We start from the raw sequence: 22,265 nt of genomic DNA on the forward strand, positions 1-22,265 counted from the left end.
AATGCTAGATGAAAGCAGTAGCTTAATAGGTCTTGATATAGCTGTTTATTGAATGCAGTTAGATTTATTTTGGTACATGGTCTGATTGGTTGGGTGGGTTTGTTTGTTTTGGTTTTATTGGCGCATTAGCTACTAAGGCTATAATGCGCCAAGACCATCTGATTGGTTGGGTTTTATTGGCGCATTAGCAACTAAGGCTATAATGCGCCAAAACCAGGTGAACATGGTCTGAATTTTAATCCTTGGGCTAGTATATATCTGAGCATTGGGTATTGCTGTCTTTTTCATAATTTCGGTGGATGACCTCTGATGATGACACTGAAATTGTGAAAGACACTGCAATGTTATTTCATTTTGGTCGTTTTTTTCACTTCTTATCTTTATTTTAATCTCCAGTCCATTTCTTCCTCTTTTTCATTCCATATATCGCTCCCAGTGTATACAGCATTTTCATTAGACTTAAACCAATTAAATCTCCTTTACGCATTCTACTTACAATATTATATATATATATATATATATATATATATATATATATATATACATACACACACATATATATCGGGCAAAGAATTTATTTGTAAATATTATTTCTAAATTTTAATATAGATCAGTACCGATTAATGCCATCTACGTGACAGATTATGCATTACATCGGTCTGTGTTGATATGTTCTAGATATGATAGAAAAATAAAAAATTTATTGGATTGGCAATGAGGTAGCAAGTTAAGTGAGATTAGGTACAGTCTGCGGAAAACCTGTGCGTCAAAAACGCCCAAGTAACGTGCAAAGTCCCAACGCCGGCACATTAGCAAAAACCTAGAAGTAAAGTGAGAGTAAAACAAAATGAGATAGAACCTAAAGTAAAATGGTAAAGCAAAAGGCGAAAAAAAGTAGTGGTGGTAGTGACAAAAATAGAAATGTGATAGAGCAAAAAATATAAAATAAAATATAAAAATAACATAATAAAGCAAAATTATAAAAATTATAAAATGTGTTTTAATTATGGGTTAGTAGATATATCGTCCCTTTCAATATAGCTACTAACCCATAATTAACACATTTTATGTTATTTTTATATTTTATATTTTTTGCTCTATCATATTTTGCTCTGTCACATTTCTATTTTTGTCACTACCACAACTACTTTTTTTCACCTTTTGCTTTACCGTTTTACTTTACATTCTATCTCATTTTGTTTTACTCTCACTTTACTTCTAGGTTTTTGCTACTGTGCCAGCGTTGGGACTTTGCACGTTACTTGGGAGTTTTTGATGCACAGGTTTTCCGCAGACTGTACCTAATCTCACTTAACTTGCTACCTCATTGCCAATCCGATAATTTTTTTATTTTTCTATCATATCTAGAACATATATATATATATATATATACACACAGTAATACCTCGACTTACACGAACTCGGAGTTACGCAGTTCTTGATTTTTTCGTTTCGTGTATATCTAAAATTAGCTTACCAGTATATATCTTAAAATTAGCTTAATTTTATCTAAAATTAAGCTGTCACCCATGCTTTATGATTTGGAAGTCAAATCATAAAGCATGGGTGACAGCTTCCGTTTTTGAAGACTGGTTTGGTCACCACTTCATACCCGAAGTCGAACGTTATTACAAGTCTAAACAATCTTCCATTTAAAGTGATGCTTCTTATTGACAATGCACCCGGTCACCCCCCCCACCCTAATTAATTTCGACCCACGTGTAAAAGTTGTGTTTTTGCCTCCAAACACAACCAGCTTGCTTCAATAGATGGACCAGGGAGTCATCAAAACATTCAAGGCTTACTACACGAGGCATTCGTTTGCACGTCTGAATGAAGCTATGAGACAAAATAGTGAGATATCTGTTAAAGACTTTTGGAAACAATTCAATGTTTTAGATGCCGTAAGAATCATTGAAGAATCTTGGGATGAAATTTGCAAAAAAACATTCAATGGTGTCTGGAAGTAACCTTGTCCATTTTTTTTAAAAATCGAGACGTAAACAATGCCAGAAACTGATCATGTCGCTCATGTGATAGAAGAAGTTGTTAATCTTGCCAGGCAATTAGATTTGGAAGTCAATGGTGATGATGTCAACGACCTGTTGGATTCACATAGTCAGGAGCTGACAATGAATGAGTTCATAGAGATGCATGAGCAAAACGTCACTGAAGTATCCGACACTTCAGACCCAGTTCCACCAGAAAAGCACATGACAATTGCAAGCTTGACAGAAGGTCTCAGCTCAATTGAAAATGGTTTAAAAATTTTAGAAAACAGACTCCAACAAAGAACGCGTTATAGCTACAAAGCAAGGAATAAAAAAATTATTAGCTTGCTACGAAGAAATTCTGCATGAAAAAAAGAAGGCGCTGTGTCGTCAGACAAATTTGTTAGATTTTATGAAGCCATCGAAATCAAAATAACTTTTTTACGTAACTCATTTATTTTTTTAATACATATTTTGTATTAATATGTATAAAGAACTGCAATTTTATTACATATTTTTCTTCTAAACTAGTGTTTTTGTTAGTCCTGGGTCCCAATTAAACAAAATTTATATGTATTTATATGCAAAGTTGTACCCTGACTTACGCGAATTCGACTTAAGTGGTTTTCGTCGAACCCACCTATCGCGTAACTTCGGGGTATTACTGTATATACAGGGTGATTCACTACCAGTGCGACAAACTTGCAGGAGGTGTAGGGGGCACAAAGACGAATCAGAATCACATAGCATTGCAAGGTCCGGAAATGCCTTCGTCATGCAGTAGTAGAGGATGTTGAACAGGAGGTCGCATGAACAGCAATCCCACTAGAAGTCAGCATTTGCGAACCGTTTCTGTTGAAGAAACCAAGTAGCAAAAGTCCTCCGGAGTGGATAATCCGCAGGCTCCAATGATTGGACGCATTGCAGATGATATGAACTCATTTGGTTTGTTGACAGTATCCTCCATACAGTGGATTGGGAAATACCCAATCGTTAGCCTATCGCTCGAGTACTCTTACTCGGATTGCCTTCTGCAAGACGTAAGACATTCTCCTCATTGTCTGGCATCCTCGTCGTTCGCTCTCGATTCATGGTACCTCTTGTGAAACAACCAGTCTCGCGTAACCTTCTGTGCACACATGCGAAAATCGTATGACGAGAAGCACGCCTGTGCGGGAAACGTTCCTGGTACAAGCGCAGAGCAGCACGCCCATTAGAGTCCGCAGCTCCATGCGCAAGGTGCATGTCGGCCAGTTCAACGTTTGAATACTCGTCCATCCTACTGCCTCGGGAACCAGTTCACAAATGCTGACTTCCAGCAGGATCGCTGTTCACGCGACCTCCCGTTCAACATCCTCTACCGCATGACGAAGGCATTTCGGACCCTGCGATGCTACGTGATTCCAATTCGTCTTTGTGCCCCCTACACCTCCTGCAAGTTTGTCGCACTGGTAGTGAATCACCCTATATATAGTTTCTATATAACTATATATATATATATATATATATATATATATATATATACAAAAATGTTATTATCAATGTATTAGATAGGGGAATTGAACTGTCAGTTGTACCCTGATGTACCCTGATTAATTACCATGGAAGAATTGAGAGCACCTGTATGCCAAAAAACAAATTACCTGAAATAAAATGCAATTAACATAAGCATAATTAATGTAAGTACCTAAAGCTGTGGGTCCTAGGAACTACTTCTTCTGGGAGTCGACAGCGAAAATCATAGGATCCACTGCAATACGCCAGGTCTCTGTTTCTGTTATGATGTACACATCATCTACTTATGGCGGTATTATGTTTTTGTTATGTCCTGTTTTGTCCACGTTATTTTTATTTTTTGTCATTATTTTTATTTTATTAACAATGCCACGACTGACTTAAACACAAGGCAATTGTCCAGTCTTCCGTCCAGGGATTGACTGTGGTATGGGTTTGCAACCCTGGACAGCCCAAGCACTACTTTATTCACCTCTTTTCCAATAACTTTCTGCTGTCTTTGTTTACTACATCTTATTTCTCGTGCACGATTAGGCTGGCCAAAAGCAATATCACGATGCTATTTCTCTACTATCGCTACTTGTTTCTTCTATAACAAAGTTTTTCTTTTCCACACTACTTTGTTAGTTTTTATTTCTCCCTCTGCTGGCTTTTTGCCTCATCTGTTTAATTGCTTACTCCCCCATCACATGGGTACTGCTAACATTGATGATTTCACACCTTATCCCCTACCTGGAAGGCTACTTCAACTGACATATATATATATACCACACGTGACCTTTCAGCTTTCTCCTTTGGTCTCCAATGACATTCAACGTCTTCCAGTCGGTCCACACCCAGTAAGTTTTCTTGTTTTGCTCTCTTAGATTTCTTTCATATTCTAGAATTCTTTAATTTTTCACAGGATTCTATCAGCATGACTTAGCTTTTTGGCTTAACATTATTTATTATTTTTATTTTATATTCTTTAAATTTTATTTATTTTTTATTCTTTCTTTTGGTCTCTGTCCGGTCGGCTATGATGTGTATACACCTAATTCTGTTTTTACACGATAGATACGTTCCTGAAAAATACATGTAAAAAAAATTTGTGTAAAAAAAGACATTGTATTTATGGAAGAAAAGAAGATTGGTTCCGGATCTAAAAAAAATCAGTAAAAATAATTAAAAAAAAACACATAAAATATTCGTTTTCAGCTTATTATTTTATTTCAACAAAATACACATGTAATAATATGTAATTAAAATGTACTAAAATAAATTTGTATGCATATGAAATGAAAAAAAAATTCTTCATGAACAAAAAAAAATCTGTTTTACACATAACAAGATTTTATTCATTTTCACTTTCTGATAATAAATGGCGCATACGTTTGCGTACGACTGGAATATTACTTCCATCACTAGAAATGTTGTGGACATCGTCTTCTTCCTCTAATGAAATTCTTTCTGTGATCTCTTCAGCAAAATCAGCACGAGTCTCCTCTGGTGCTGATGTTTCACTGGTTTTACGAACGAATTCAGTTATTAATCGTTGTGTTCGTGTTTTGGTTAGGCCGTTATATAATTCTCTGTAAGAGGCTGTCAACAACTTCAGTTCACGTTGAAACTTCCCAGCGCGTTCCTCATTAGGGTCATGTTTGACAAAATGATTACCTAATTTTCTGGCCAGTTCCAGACCTTCTTTTATTAAATCTGCATTTAGAACAGGATCATTTTCTTCATTATCACTACTTTCTGTGGGATAAGGAGTCCCAAGGACAACCTCCAATATTTCATCTTCGCTTAGGGCTTTGTCGGTTAACAATTCATCAATATCTTCAAACGATAGATCATCGAATCCTTCTCCACCAATTTTGTGTGCCATTGTAATGATGTTGGGAAATTCGGTCGTATTAGGGATGATGGGATCTTTGCTTTTTACACATTGTGGCCAAACCGCTTTCCAACACGCATTTAAAGTTGCTGGTTTTAATTCAGTTAACGCTAATCCAACTTGATTGATACAATCCATAATTGAGAATTTCTTCCACACATCAATGACTGTTAGTGTTTCATCATTCAGTTTGTCCAAAACGTGTTGGAATGTTCGTTTTACGTAGTATGTTTTAATTGTCGCAATTATACCTTGGTCTAGCGGTTGTATCAAAGATGTAGTATTAGGTGGCAGAAATAAAATTTGTACGTTTGGGTGTTCCAAGACAGGATGGCCGGGTGCATTGTCAAGAATCAGAAGAACTTTAAATTCGAGACCTTTCAAATTCATATAACGTCTGACTTCTGGGACGAAACATTTGTTGAACCATTCTGTAAAAATAGTAGTGGTCACCCAGGCCTTCTTGTTTGCCATCCAGTGAACAGGCAGTTTATTGATATCTACACCTTTCATTGAACGTGGGTTTAGGGCTTGATTTACCAGCAGTGGTTTCAACATACGATCTCCTGAAGCGTTGGAGGAAAATAATAAGGTCACACGATCCTTAGCTACCTTAAAACCACCAGCAGTTTTCTGCGATTTGGCTACATACGTTCTGTTCGGCATTCGTTTCCAGAAGAAACCAGTTTCATCTGCATTCCACACTTGATCAGGAGTGTATCCTCCATCTTCAATAATTTTTGCAAGTTCCTGCGGGAATACTTTAGCAGCCGATTCATCTGCAGATGCAGTTTCACCTTTAATTTTTATATTATGAAGAGCATTCCTTTTAAGAAATCCTGTCATCCAACCTGTACTCGCAGAAAATTCATACTTTCTGTTTAACTGAGATGAAGTGCTTGGCTCCTTTTCTTTAATCTGTCTGTAAATTCTTAGTGCTGTTTGCTTGATGGCATTTCCATCTACTGGTACTCTTTTTTGTGACTGATCTTCTATCCATATTACCAGGGCCTTTTCCATTTTTTCCTTGACAATATCTCTTGTATATGATGATGAATTAACACTTACTTTTGTTCCAGAACATACCGACTTCCTAATTGCAGCTTTTTCTTAATAGTTCTTACGGTAGCTTCATGTACATCAAAATGCTTTCCTACAGACGTAGCCCCTTGTCCAGTTGCAAGACAATCTAAAATTTGAATTTTAAGTTCCAAAGAAATCGCTTTCCTTTTCATTTTGGTAATAGGCGAATTATTCGACATTATATAAGGGCTACCGAAAAATATCTCAGTTATAATTAATAAAAAAAGTATGAAAATTTTGTAAACTTACAATTTATTGACTATCGGCAAAATTAATAAATTTATATGTGCACAAATTTCACTAAAGATTCTTTCACTTTGAAATAGAGCTTACTACTACATGTCTGCCGAAGATACAATGCACGAATACCGTAGATGTGCACCACATTCAATAAAAACGTTGATGATTCATAGATACCTAGACGTAAACATTGGTAAGCAAAAGCACGCATTTCAAAACGCATACACTAGCTGTTATCCAATCTATTGATGCGTGTAATATAGAAATGATACTAATATGCCACAAATAAAAATAATTTTCTTAGAATTTAGGCAAAAAAAAATTCATAGAAATCGTGTTATATCAGAATGACTCGCGTAAAAAGAGAATGAAATATTTATTTTGAATTCGTGTTAAACCAAATTCATGTAAAAAAAGTTCGTGCAAAAACAGAATTAGGTGTATATACTTTAATGTATACATCATAACAGAAATAGAGACCTGGCTTATTGCAGTGGCTCCTACGATTTTCACTGCTGACCCCTTGAAGAAGTAGTTAAAGTCCTAGGACCCACGGCTTTAGGTACTTACATTAATTATGCTTATGTTAATTGCATTTTATTTCAGGTAATTTGTGGTTTGACATGCAGGTGTTCTCAATTCCTCCATGGTAATTACACCCGACAGTTCAGCTTGACTACTTAATACACTAATAATAACATTTTTGTCTATATTTCATTATGGTTGCTGGTTTTTTTCTATGATTTCTGCAGTATCCTGGATCCATAACCCAGTTTAATATTTTTAATTTTTCATTTTTAATACCTTTCTTGTTTGCTAAAACTTTCAGTAATTTCATTACATCTCATCTTTATCATTATATATATATACACACCGATGAGCCAAAACATTATGACCAATGAGTTGTTATACAAATCTAAGCAACTGCAGGTGAACTACGGCACATGCGGCGCCTCCGTACTAGCCAGGTGGGCAGGAGCAGCAGTGCATAGCACACGCTTCTTGATTAGACTGGGGTTCGAGCCCGTGAACCACCAAATATGGAGGATGCGGAAAGGTCAGGGAATGACCACCGCATATTCCCGGAGCAATATGGCCTTAGTTGCTAAAGCTCCTAAAAACCAAATAACAACAACGGCACATGCACGGGTCGGGAAATGGTATAAAAAACACCCGTTACTGAGATCTCTTAATCAGTGTTACTCCTGTCCTTTAGACAGGAAAGGCAGCAGACAGAAGCGCGTTTGACAAAGACCAAATTGTAACAGCCGGAAGACTGGGTCAGAGCATATCCAAAATGGCACGGCTGGTGGGATGCTCCCCATCAGCCATGGTTAGTACCTACCAAAAGTGGTCCAAGGAAGGAAAACACGAATCACCGGCAAAGTGTTGAACAACCATAGCTCATCGATGATTGAGGTGATTGAAGGCTCTCCCAGGTGGTACGTGGCAACAGAAGGGAGACTGTGGCACAATTTGCTGGTAATTGGAATGCTGGTGACAGCAGTAATGTGTCACAGTACATCAAACCCTGCTGAAAATGGGGGTGCGTAGCCGCAGGCTGCTCCGAGTGCCCATGCTAACCATGGTTCACCAACGATAGTGCCTACAATGGGCACGTGAGCATTGAAACTGGACCTCGAGTGATTGGAAGAAGATCATCTGGTCCGATGAATCACATTTCCTGTTGCACCATGTGGACGGCCGGGTACATGTAGGTTGTTTACCTGGGGAAGTGATGGCACCTGGATGCACCCAGGGGCAAAAACAAGCCGGTAGCAGCGGTGTCATGCTTTGGGCGATGTTCTGCTAGGATACCCTCGGTGCAGTCATCCATGTGCCGGGCACTCTGACATCTTACTCCTACCTAAACATCATTGCTGAACAGGTACACCCTTTCATTACAATGGTCTTCCCCTCTGACGGTGCCGTCTTTCAAGAGAATAATGCGCCGAGCCACACCACCCAGACTGTTCGAGACTGGTTTACGGAACATGAGGAAAACTGCCCAGTATTGCCCTGACCTCCAACTTCCACACACATCAATCCCATCGAGCATCTGTGGTTTGTGTTGGAACAGCAACTCCAATCTGCGGCATCTCAATCACGGACCTTACAGGAGTTAAAGAATCTGCTGGTTACATGTTGGTACCAGACACCACAAGTCACATTAGGAACCTTGTAGCATCCATGCCTCGCCGGGTACAAGCTGTTTCAGCTGCATGTGGAGTTGTTATTGTTATTTGGTTTTTTTTTTTTTTAGGAGCATTAGCAACTAAGGCCATATTGCTCCGGGTATATGCGGTGGTCACTCCCTGACCTTTCTGCATCCTCAGTATTTGGTGGCTCATGGGCTCGAACCCCGATCTAATCAAGAAGCGTGTGCTATGCACTGCTGCTCCTGCCCACCTGGCTACGGAGACTCCATGCATGTGGAGGACCAACATCAGATCAGGTAGGTGGTCATAATGTTTTGGTTCATCAGTTTATATATATATATAACAATAAAAATAAATTAGAATAAGAATTAGAAAAAAATAAAAAATAATGCCAGCAGCATGACAAGACAGAAGAGCGAAAATAGTCAAAATTAAACATAACGTTCAAACCAACAAGGAGGGAAGAGAGGGGGGTAACAAGAGTAAAAATATTGCAGCAAAAACTCTAAGATAATTAAGAACATCTAAATGTAAAGATAATAAAATAATAATCTATTAAATTTTGAATGCCAATTAAATAGATGTAAACCACTACAATTTATTGCAGTGGTTTACATCTCTGTTGGTGGTATTTCACATAAATTTGGACCTGGTGCCGGTTTGATTGTTATGTTTAATTTTGTCTATTTTCGTTCGGTCTTGCCATGCTGCTGGCATTATTATTTTTTTAAATTCTTATTCTAATTTATTTTTATATATCAGGTATAATTTATTTATTTTTTTTTCTATAATTTTTTTTTTATTTTAAGCATGTGGAATCTAGAGGAATCATTTAGAGGAATATGCTTTTTGCTGCCTCTGATGTTTGCTTTCTCTTTTTATTTTATTTTTATTATGAAAGATTCAGTTTCCAACTATTTCAAACGTTATTCAAATATATGTATGATTATGTTGTTGTTTTTTATTTGGTTTTTAGGAGCATTAGCAACTAAGGCCATATTGCTCCGGGATACGCGGTGGTCATTCTCTGACCTTTCGGCATCCTCCGTATTATGTATGATTTGTGTGTGTGTGTGTGTGTGTGTGTGTGTGTGTGTGTGTGTGTGTGTGTGTGTGTGTGTGTGTGTGTGTGTGTGTGTGTGTGTGTGTGTGTGTGTGTGTTGTTTATTCATTAATATGACAAAATATTAACATTTTCATATACTGTTTGCATAACTGCAATGTACATGTTCCATGTGTTCAAATACAGCTTTAATGTTTTTAGTGGCCGTTTTGATTATATGAAAAACATTTTTTATTGCAAAAACAGTTTCTGAGATATAGACTTTAACTTTGTTTTTTTAAATACAATCGGTATGTCGGGATTTTGGTTTGTGAGGATTTTAGCCGTCAGTAATCTTGCTGTCAGGATTTGGGGCGGCGCCGATCCAAAGGTGGATATGGAACTTTAGGAGAAGTTGCTATCGGATTGAGATTTTTTTGCATTAGTTGAGGCATATAATAAGACATGTGGCAGAGAAGAAAAATGCTTGGGATACATGTAAATTAACAGCATACAGTGACAAATGGGCCTGGAGTACTGGGGTCCATAGTTTCAAATACATATATATATATACACAGTTATGCCCAGTTAATTTATTAAAGTACAAATAAAATAAAATATAAGTACAAAATTTATTACTGGGAATTTTGTACTTATATTTTATTTTATTTGTACTTTAATAAATTAACTGGGCATAACTGTGTATATATATATATGTATTTGTAACAGCATACACATTTCCAGTAATTCTAATATGTCCAGGAATTCAGCATATTTGTGTCTCACAAGTGTCATTTCTTCTGGTCTGTTCATAAACGTAACAGGATTTTACTGTAATTAGGGTTTAATTTTAAGAAGTTTATTGATGGTTTGCCGTAACTTTGGCAAATAATCTTTTGTGTGCACAAATTATTCTGAACCATATGTATACCATACAAATAGCTAGGAGCTCTAAGGGTTTCAGACTATTTATATGGCATACTAAGGGTTTCATCAAAAGGACTTGAAAGTCAACAGTTCTAGCAGCTTCATCAGCACATACCATTAAAATCACAATTCCAGTGTTCTAATATGTCTAGAAATCCAGCATATACAGTGAGCTCAACTGATGATATTACTAATAGTGAATTCTAAATGGCAAGCCTTAAGGGACTTGATCTTGGAAGGTACTAGACTCTTCACACCAAATAAGAAATACTGTTTCGGGTTTAGGCCTAAATGGATGTCAAATGAATTAATGAGGCTTGTGGCAGAGAAGAAAAATGTATGGGATGCATATAAATTATCAGGCGACACAGAAGCCTATGGCAGATATAAGCTAGTCTGTAATCAAGTCACAAAGGAGGTTAGGCAGATGAAGGCAGATGAGAAATCTTCAGCAAAGGATGTAAAGAAAAACAGCAAAGAGTTCTTTACTTACGTAAATTCTAGAAAGAAAGGGATGAATCAGATTGGTCCACTTGATATCGATGTGTCAACTGCTGATAAGGGAACAAATTCAAATTGAGGAAAGACAGTTGTAGAATAGATGTGAAAAAATTTGACTTTAGCCAGCATTTCAAGGCAAAACTAGACAAACATTTGGAGCAAATGGATGGGTGAAATGGGAATTTTTTTTATTTTTTCGCTGATGCTTTATAAACTTGCTTTCTTGCATCATATGCCTTTACTAATACTAATAATGCAAGAAAGCAAACTTATACAGCATCAGCTAAAAAAAACAAAAAAAAAAAAAAAAAACCTTCCTATTTCACCCATTTGGTCACTCAAAATGTTTGTCTAGTTTAAATTTAATTTACTTAAATTTACTTAAGATATCAACTTCCAAAACAACAGCTGGAAGTCTGTTCAAGCAATCAACTACCTGCTGGCTAAAGGCAAACTTCACATATCTATTCTATAACTGTCTTTCCTCAATTTGAATCTATGCCCCTCAGGTTCTCAATCTGAGAAAGTTGAAGAATCCCATCATCACTGAGTCTGCTCAAACCATTCAAGGCCTTAAACACCTCAATCAAATCACCTCGCAGGTGCCTAGTCTCCAAACACTGCATTTGCAGAACTTCAGCCTTTCTTTGTAAGAGCACCCCTTTGTTCTTCTCACCAGTCTTGTTGCCTGTCTCTGCACTTGTTCTAGCAACTCTACATCTACCTAAAATGAGGCCTCCAGACCTGTATACAGTACTCAAGGTGTGGCTTGAACACTGCCTTATACAAGTGAATAATCACTCCTTATCCTTGCTAGCAAAATTTCTATATATCATTGACAAAACTTCATGACCTGCTCTTCCAGCCAATCTGCACTGCTCAGAGAACTTCTTATCTGACTGCATAATTATCCCCAGGAGTTTTTCATTCTCCACTTCCCTGAGTGTAGAACCACACAGTTGGTATGTTTCTCTTGGGTTACTGTTATCCATATGCAGTACTTTGCATTTGTCAATGTTAAACTTCAGTTGCCACTTCTCAGCTTATCTGCCTAACTTTTCTAGATCATGTTGCAGAGCATACTGTCTTTACTGTCATTAACAACCCTGCAACCTTTGTATCATCTGCAATCTTGGACATTACGCCTGATATACCTTCATCGATATCATTGATAAATACACAAAACAACAATTAGATAGTATGAACCAGAGCTGTAATGCTCAATATGTTCTACGTTGATATCAATATCTGTAAAATAATAAGGGGAGTTTACCTCAATATAGTAACGTAGAACACTTCCGTATGATACTCTCCAGAAATTAAAAAGAAAAAATTACATTAGAGTAACAAATAGTTTAAAAAATAATTAAAACTCAATCAATTTAACACAATTAAAAATCAATTTAAAGCAAATAAAAATAAGAAAATTAATTAAAAGAATTTAACGAAAAAAATTGCAAAACGATTTTCCTTCATGAAGCTGACAACACTTTTCGACCATATGTTGTGATCACAGGAATGAAAATTACTGAATAGGAGTGAGTATGAAACTTAAATAGGGATTATTTGTCTTCATGCATGCGCGTAAAAGCCCACGAATCGAAGATGAGATATGGCCGACAAACATTAACAGAATTTGTGTAATTTAATTTCTACAGTTTCTGCAATTAATAATCGCGTATAATTACATTGGACACTAAGTACTTTTGCCTCGTTAAATAAAAAAATATGTTTTTCATTAACGGCTTGAAAAGTTAATTCTGACGCTGCTGAACGAGAAGCCCGAACTGAGGCCGCATGTTGATTAACACGAACATTCAAAGGAAAACGAGTCGAACCCTGATAATACGAGTTGTAATCACTGCAATCACTATTTGTTACTCTAATGTAAGTTTTTCGATTTTTTCATTTTAATTTCTGGAGAGTATCATATGGAAGTGTTCTACGTACTATATTGAGATAAACTCCTCTTATTATTTTACAAAACGACAATGGGGCCAGCACTGAACCCCGGAGGACTCCACTAATAACATTAGTGGAGCAGGGCGCCTCCGTAGCCAGGTAGGTAGGAGCAGCAGCAGCAGTGCATAGCACTCGCTTCTTGATTAGATCGGGGTTCGAGTGGTGATGGCCAAATACGGAGGATGCGGAAAGGTCAGGGAATGTCCACCTCATATCCCCGGAGCAATATGGCCTTAGTTGCTAATACTCCTAAAAATCAAATAACAACAACAACATAGAGCACCATCCATTTATTATCACTCTGTGGTCTCCCACTCAACCATCCTTTTATCCATTATAACAACTTGCCCTTAATGGCTAACCACTCCAATTTGTATAGCAGTCTTTGCCTTCTGCATGAATTACATCCCATACACGTCATGGAGCGGATTCCATTAGGTGTCTGAGAGACAGTCTAGCTCCAGATTTGAAGTGTGCTACTGCATTCCCGCACCTGACCACTCAGCTGCGGAGGCCTTTTTTTCTTCTTCCCCCCCCCCCTACTTCCATGCACAACAGTATCAAAAGTTTTCCTAAAATCCAAGTATATGATATCAAAATTATTTTTTTCATCCACTTCCTTTGTGACCAAATCATAGTGTCCAATCAAACTGATCAGACAAGCCCTCCATGATCATGCAATGCTTCTTTAACCAGTGACTCCATTATTTTTCCAGGAACAGAAGTTAAACTAACAGGTCTATAATTATTTGTGTCACTCTTTGAATCCCCTTTCTGAATTTGGGATACATTTGCACATTTCCAGTCTATGGGGACATCCGATGAACCTAAGGATGCTCTCATAATTATGGCTAAGGGTTTGCTTACTTCTCTCTCTGCCTCCTTCAATATAATTTGATAAATTCCATCCACCCCAAGTGCCTTTTTTATGTTTAACTTCAACAATTTCTCTCCACTTTGCTCTCTGTAATTATAAAATCATTTATCTCCCTGTTAGAGTTTAGTATACTTCTATCCTCCACTTCCTTACAGAATTCCTCATAAGTGAATGTAGATGCAAAATACTCATTCCGTTTGTCTGCTATCCGAGCAGGATCAACAGTTGTATAATCAATAAGAAGTGTACCAATCTGATTCATCCCCCTTCCTTCTAGAGTCTGCATATATAAAGAAGTCTTTGTTGTTTTTCTTTGCATCCTTTGCCAAAGATTTTTCATAATCAGTCTTCACTTGCCTAACCTCTTTGTGACATGATAACAGCTTATCTGCACTTATCATAATAACAGTTTATCTACACTGTTCTGAAACTTCATTTCAGACTGTATAATTAACCCCCCATTGATTTTCCCCTCCGCTACCTTCAGTGTAGTACCATCTAACCGGTATGTTAATCTGAGGCTACTACTGCCTGTATGCAGTACCTTGCTTTTGTCAATGCAAATCTCATTTTTTACCTCTCAGTCCAACTGGCTAATTTCCTAGTCTTGTTGCAGCATAATACCCTGATTTTGATTTCTGTCCACCCTTCCTTTGGACACGAAACTTGATATTCCTTCATCACTATCTTTCTCCACTGAAATATTGCATTGGAGGCAAATTGCTGCTATGGATAAAGGGATGGTTGAGTGGGAGAATACAGAGAGTGGTAATCAATGGACACTGCTCATCGTGGACTAATGTCATTAGTGGAGTCCCATGTTGTTTTCTGTATTTATAAATGATATTGATGATGGTATATCAAGCTTAATGTTGACGTTTGTAGACGATATGAAGATTGGCAGGGTTGTTAAGGACACTAATGATAGTACGCTGCTGCAACAGGATCTAGAAAAGTTCAGCAGATGGGCTGAGAGGTGGCAAATGAAGTTTAACATTGATAAATGTAAAGTACTACATATGGGAAGCAGTAACCCCAGAGTAAAGTATCAACTCTGTAGTATTACATTGACAGTGATAGAGAATGAAAAGGACATGGGGATAATTGTGCAGGCAGATATGAAGTTTTCTGAGCAGTGCAGACAGTCTGCAAGAGTATGTTATGAGCAGTGCAGACAGTCTGCAAGAGTACCATGACCATCTGCAGACAGTCAATGGTGTCTTGTCAATGATATACAGGAATTTTTCTAGCAGGAATAAGGTGGTGATTATTCCCTTGTATAAGGCAATGGTTAGGCCACACCTTGAGTACTGTATACAGGTCTGGAAGCCTCATTTTAAGAAGGATGTAGAGCTGTTGGAACGAGTACAGAGAACGGCAACAAGATTAGAGAATGGAACGAAGAAAGGCTTAAGTTTTGCAGTTTACAGCGTCTGGAGACTAGGCACCTGCAAGGTGATCTGATTGAGGTGTATAAAGCCTTGAATGGTTTGAGCATGCTCAATGCTGATGGGATTCTTCCTCTTGATCAGAATAATCATCTGAGAGGGCATAAATTCAAATTGATGAAAGACAGTTGTAGGATAGGTGTGCGGAAGTTTGCCTTTAGCCAGCGGGTAGTTGTTTGGTGGAACAGACTTCCATCTTTTGTTGTGGAAGTTGATAGCCTAAATAAATTTAAGACTGAGCTGGACAGGTATTTGGAACATCCGGAGGGATGAAATGGGAGTGATTTTTTTTTGGCTGATGCTGCATAAGCTTGTTTTCTTGCATCATCTGCCTCTACTAATGCTAATATTCTTGCACTCAGTAGCAAGTTGAGTTTGCTCGATGTTATGTATAAACTCAGGCTATCCCTACTAGTTTTTATGCTCATATGTCTTCTGTGATTTTTAGCTCTAATCTCCAAAAAAAATTATTATAGTCCCACTCATTTCTTCTGATTTGCAAAACAAATGCTGATACAATTCATATTTTAACTTCATTTATTATCTGGAAACTAAGGAATTTCCCAATATTTTTTTCTTAAAGGAAAATTTTGAAAAAAAAACTTACAATTAACCCTGCAGCAGGCACATCAAAAACAGTTACAACTGCAGGTTATTGTTCTTGGTATTAAGGGAAAAAAAGGGGAAAAAAATGCAATTTCCAATTTCCAAAAAAAAAAAATCCTCATTTCCAATGCATAGTAACACAAAGCGAGAGAAATGAATGCTAAAATAAACTTTAAGGTCATACCGAAAACACCACATCTCATCACCCGTAATGAGCAAACTCAGGAAGCTCGGTTTGCCTTCAGTGGCCTCAATGAGTTATATGCAGTGTTCAACTCGCATTGTCATTAATCATCTGTTAATGGATGTGGAACAAACTGCACACAGACCTTCGCTTTCTTCAAATCCTGGATTATTATTTGTTGAATGATTTCCTTACAATGCATTGATCTTCTGAAATCATTCAAAGCACTACACATTGATCATTGGTAATGATTTCCCACACCTTTTCAATTTCCCACACTTTTTCACTCAAACCATTTTTGCTGTAATCAGATGTTCATCATCCTCCAATAATTCTATTCGATGGGCGAAATGTTTACGCCACTCAAACATACATGCACAAGACAGACAACTCTCTCCATACGCCTGCTTCATCATTTGAAATGTTTCCGTGGCACTTTTTGCCCAGTCGAACACAAAACTTGATGTTTGTTTTTTGTTCCATTGTCCCTCCATAACACAGACAAGACAGACATGCAGTTCAGCTCACACCATGTTCTGAAATGGCAGCAATTTCCACTGACATTGACTGTGGTGCATGAGAAACAATCACTCCTTCATTTTGTGTTTATTTTATAGTAGATGGCAGCACCAGCACTTGTCTCATAACATCAGTCTCATTTTCAAACTGCTGCATTGTGTATATATCATAATTTAAGGGAGGAGGGTTTATTATTTTTTTGCTTTAAAATATTAGTGTGTCATTAAGAGGGTTTTTTTTTTTTTTTTTTACCTTTTCTGTACTGTTCAGCAGATCTAACTTCTCCATTAGTTACTAAATAATTTATCAGACTCAGCAAAAAATCATGGCGAGATACAGTTTCACTATCACAAATCACAGCTAAGTGGCGCCTGGCACGAGTTACAGCAACATTAACCCTCCTATCTTCAGAAAGAAAACCAACTTCACCTGCACAAATAAATAAAATTTTGTTACTGGGAAAGAAAACAAAGCTATTTTATTTTATGTACATACATAATATATGTATATAATTTATTATATATGTATGTATATCTATAACTCTGGTTTATATAGTTACTTTCCTTTTTATCTTTATTTACTTACTGGAGGAATATTAAAATTCAGCCCTTTGAAACCTTATATGACCTAGTTATGTAGTTGGGTCCTCCTTGTTTTCCAACACAGGCAAATTGGGTTTGGGAAACAAGACTGAATGGATATACATCAGTTAAAAAATTAAATATTAAATATAACTTAAATATTACGTCTACTCAATGGAGGCTTCCATCCTGCAGCCATTATCAATCCACTGCATGATGGAAGCCTCCACAACAATTCATGTTGAGGGAAATGGACCATAATCTGCAATGCTGGTCCAGTGCAGTGCAGGTTGGCACATAAACCGTATTTAGCAGTCAGGGGCTTGAACCCCAGTCTACTCAAAGCGCGTGTGCTGCTGCACTCCTGCTCCTAACCACTCGGTTATGGAGGCCTTGAAATGGGCTATAATCTGCCAGGCTGATCCAGTGCAGATTGACAGATCGACTGTATTTAGCAGTCAGGGGCTTGAACCCAATCCCAGTCTACTCAAAGGGCATGTGCTACTGCCCTCCCACTCCTGATCGCTCGGCTACGGAGGCTTGTCAAATAGAACTTACGTATTGTTAATACAAGTAAATTAATAAGAGGAGTTTACCTCAATATAGTACGTGGAACACTTCCGTATGATACCCTCCAGAAATTAAAACGGAAAAAACGAAAAAATCGACAACTTACCGGTACATTAAAGTAAAATATAAATAATTAAATAATCAATTTAACACAATTCAAAATCAATTCAAAACAATTAAATTCAAATTAACGCAATTAAAAGAATCTAACGAAAATATTCAAAATGATTTTCCTTCCTGAAGCTGACAATGCTTTTCGACCGACTGGCATGATCACAGGAATGAAAATTTTCCTGTGATCACGCCAGTCGGTCGAAAAGCATTGTCAGCTTCAGGAAGGAAAATCGTTTTGAATATTTTCGTTAGATTCTTTTAATTGCGTTAATTTGAATTTTAATTGTTTTGAATTGATTTTGAATTGTGTTAAATTGATTATTTAATTATTTATATTTTACTTTAATGTACCGGTAAGTTGTCGATTTTTTCGTTTTTTCCGTTTTAATTTCTGGAGGGTATCATACGGAAGTGTTCCACGTACTATATTGAGGTAAACTCCTCTTATTAATTTACTTATATTATTATCAACGTAGAACATATTGAGTATTACAGCTCTGATTCATACTATCTAAGTATTGTTAATACATATTCATCAGCCCTTGTTTCCCAACACCAGTTTGCTGCATTTTAATTTAATAATAAGATATATATATATTCAGCCTTTTATCCAATCTTTAATACCATATAATAGTTCGAATTAAATAATTTGGAATTCTCTAGTAACATTGCTACACGGAAAAAAAGAAATGGGTATACACGAGCTATTTATTCTAATTGGACAACTGTCTTTTAAAACTCTATGATCAGTAATGGAAACATTTTCATTTAAGATGAACAATTTATTTATTACAATATAACCTCATAAATTGAGCACCATTGCGGACATGTGTTACAGATTTTTCAAATTCCAGTTTTTTGGAGGTTATCAAGATAGCATAAGTATCAGGAGTATTTGTTATTTTTTACTACATTATATCCCTACAATCTCCACAGAATGATATTTGCTAGCATTAAGCCAAAACATTAACCCTATTGCAAGATTGGTCCTGTGTAATAAGTTAGCAGAAGAAATAAAGTTGCAAGGTCAAATGCTGCCTCCTGTATGGGTGTTGCAATTGTCCAATATTTTTTAATATGAGGTATAAATAGTGAGATATGATTTCGGCAATCAAAACACCTTAACTTGTGCCATAATTTTCAGAATGTTGAGAAATAATAGCATTCTGAAAATTTGTAAATAATAGTTGAAAAGTAAAAGTCTGGAATTCATAGCTAAGTGCAAACCCTTACTTTTGGGCTGAGCTGTAAATCAGAGCAACACTCAAAATGTTATCAGAAGTTCATTCCTTGTACATAAATTAACCTCAAACATGAGCAAAAAACAAATAAAGATGTGTTAGTTAGTTAGCTAGTTATTTGGTTTTTAGGAGCATTAGCAACTAAGGCCATATTGCTCCAGGGATATGCAGTGGTCATTTCCTGACTTTTCCACATCCTCCGTATTTGGTGGTCACGGGCTCGAACCCCGGTCTAATCAAGAAGCGTGTGCTGCGCACTGCTGCTCCTGTCCACCGAGGTCCCTAAAGATGTGTACCAAGCTTTAAACAACATTGAAGAACTGCTGATAATAACCCAAAGTTGAATTGGTATGCCGACAGATCGGGCAGGTAATTTCATGTCTTTACTTTTCACTGCTGGTACATTGACTGCTTAAGAAAGACTGCCTTCTATGCATTATGGCACAGCACTTGTAGTACCGTTTAACACTTATATGTGCCAGACAAATTTAATGTGTCAAAAACAAAACACTGTACTATTAAGTACTATATTAACTATTACTGAATGTCTTGCAAAAATAATTTTTTACGTTGCAATTACATAATAATAATGATAATGCAATCTAAGAAATAGGTAAAAAAAAAGAAGAAATTGATGTCTTGTCAATTATTATGTTTGCAGAGCAATCGGGTACGGGACATGATACTGCCAAGGGGGATGTCTTTGTGTATGCGCGATGCAAGGAGTGTATCAATATCAGGCAACAACTTGACGTTCTTCTGGGCCTATATGAGAGCTTGAAGGACAGGGTGGATGCCCTCGAAGAAACTAGATTGAGGGGCCCATCAAGATCTCAGCTGCCCACATCAACGCCAGAGCCTGCACTTGGGCATCACGTGACACAGAGACAACCCCCAAGGCAGAATGCGCTGGTCCCGAAGGAACTAGTAGTTGTTGGTGACTCTATTGTCAGGGAAACGGGGAACATGCTTTCTAAAAAAGATAGGTGGAACAGGACCAGGGTATGTCTGCCAGGGGCAAAGGTTGATGACGTTGTAGAGCGAATATCATCTTTTAAGGGCACAAAAGGTGATATAGTTGTACACGTTGGCACAAATAACATTAAGAGTAGGAGACCGGCAGAATTACTTAACAAGTACAGGTCACTGTTGAACAAAAGCCGAGAATTAGGGTTGAATTTGAAAGTGTCTGCAATTCTGCCCAGACACGATAGGAGGGAGTATATGATGAGAGCCTTGTCGATCAATTCGGCCCTGGAAAGATTGTGCAAGGCTCAAGGGGTAGAATTTTTTTCAGCCTGGACTGTACTTGTTAACAGGAGAGATTGCTTCTACAGGGATGGGATACACTTAAATAGAAAGTGTGCAAGAATATATGCTGATGCTATCGAGGCAGTGTTAGGTGGGTCGGAAAACTGCTAGCTTGGGGGGAGACAAAGACCAATAGATTGACAGTAGCCACTGGCAGAGGTGAAAGAGATTCTTGCACTGCTTCTATTAGAATGAGCAGAAGCCTGAAAAACAAGATGCATGGTATTTCAGAGACTGCTGGGAGCCATTGCGGTACAAGTAAACACATGGGTTGTGTTAGGGTAGCTAAGAATAGAAACAGGTGCAGGTATACTTGCGTGTACACCAATGCTAGGAGTTTAGTAAATAAATTTGATGAATTTGAGGTATTGCTCAAAACATCAAAGTCAGATATTGTTGGGATATCAGAGACGTGGTGTCACACAGATATAAGGGATGCAGAACTGCAATTTGGGGAGTACAACGTCTACAGAAAGGATAGACAGGATAGGAAGGGGGGAGGGGTTATGCTATTAGTTAAGAAACACATAAAAACCAAGGAAGTGAAGCCAGTCGACATCGCCGGACAGTGCAGTGTTGAGTCAATTTGGTGTGACATAAGCATTGGGAGATCAAAATTGAGAGTAGGAGTGTGCTATAGGCCTAATGACTCTGATGAGTATAATAAGGAACTGTACAGGGAAATAGAGTGGGCCAGTAAATCAGAGAGTCTTATAATGGGAGATTTTAATTTCCCAGATATTGACTGGAATTTGGGGGCTGGTTACTCACACACTAGCAGGGCTTTTGTGGATTTATTGGATGATTGTTTTCTACATCAGCATGTTCGGGAGGCAACTAGAGGGAGTAATACTCTTGATTTGATTATCAGCAGTGATTCTTCATGCATTAAGAATCTGCAGATAAATGAACCACTAGGTGGCAGTGATCACAGTGTGCTGAAGTGGGATTTACTCAAAGAGGTAACTACCATTAGGGGTAAAGGGAAGGGTTATTGCTTCCGTAAAGGCGACTACGATGGACTGAGACAGTATTTAAATTCTATACAGTGGGACCAACTGATGATTTTACCAACAGCAAATTCAAAATGGGAAGCATTCAAAGAACATATCTTGGAAGCTACTAGGCTTTACATACCAACTAAGAAATATTGTTCAAGGTTTAGGCCAAAATGGATGTCAGATGAACTAATGAAGCATATGGCAGAGAAGAAAAATGCATGGGATACTTACAAATTAACACATGACACAGAAGCCTATGATAGATACAAGTTGATATGCAACCAAGTTACAAAGGAGGTTAGGCAGGCGAAGACAGATTACGAGAAATCCTTGGAAAGGGATGCAAAGAAAAACAGCAAAGAGTTCTTTATTTATGTAAACTCTAGAAGGAAGGGGACGAATCAGATTGGTCCACTTGATATTGATGGGTCAACTGTTGATGATCCTGCTCAGGTAGCTAACAAACTAAATGAATATTTTGCATCGACATTCACACATGAGGAGTTATTCAGCAAGG

At 37.4% G+C, this 22,265-nt stretch overlaps 1 protein-coding gene across 1 annotated transcript in view; it reads right to left on the bottom strand.

Annotated features, from left to right (window-relative positions):
- The window catches only part of LOC150087085 (DNA-binding protein SMUBP-2-like), a 460,431-nt gene that overhangs the window by 120,641 nt on the left and 317,525 nt on the right, over positions 1-22,265 (bottom strand). Inside the window, exon 14 of the mRNA XM_090372370.1 lies at positions 17,183-17,359. Coding sequence (XP_090228496.1) covers positions 17,183-17,359 — 177 coding nt within the window. The remainder of the gene's footprint in view (positions 1-17,182; positions 17,360-22,265) is intronic.

The sequence above is a fragment of the Mastigoproctus giganteus genome, chromosome 4, assembly GCF_048544385.1.
Source record: "Mastigoproctus giganteus isolate SK-2022 chromosome 4, ASM4854438v1, whole genome shotgun sequence".
NCBI classification, from domain to species: domain Eukaryota; kingdom Metazoa; phylum Arthropoda; class Arachnida; order Uropygi; family Thelyphonidae; genus Mastigoproctus; species Mastigoproctus giganteus.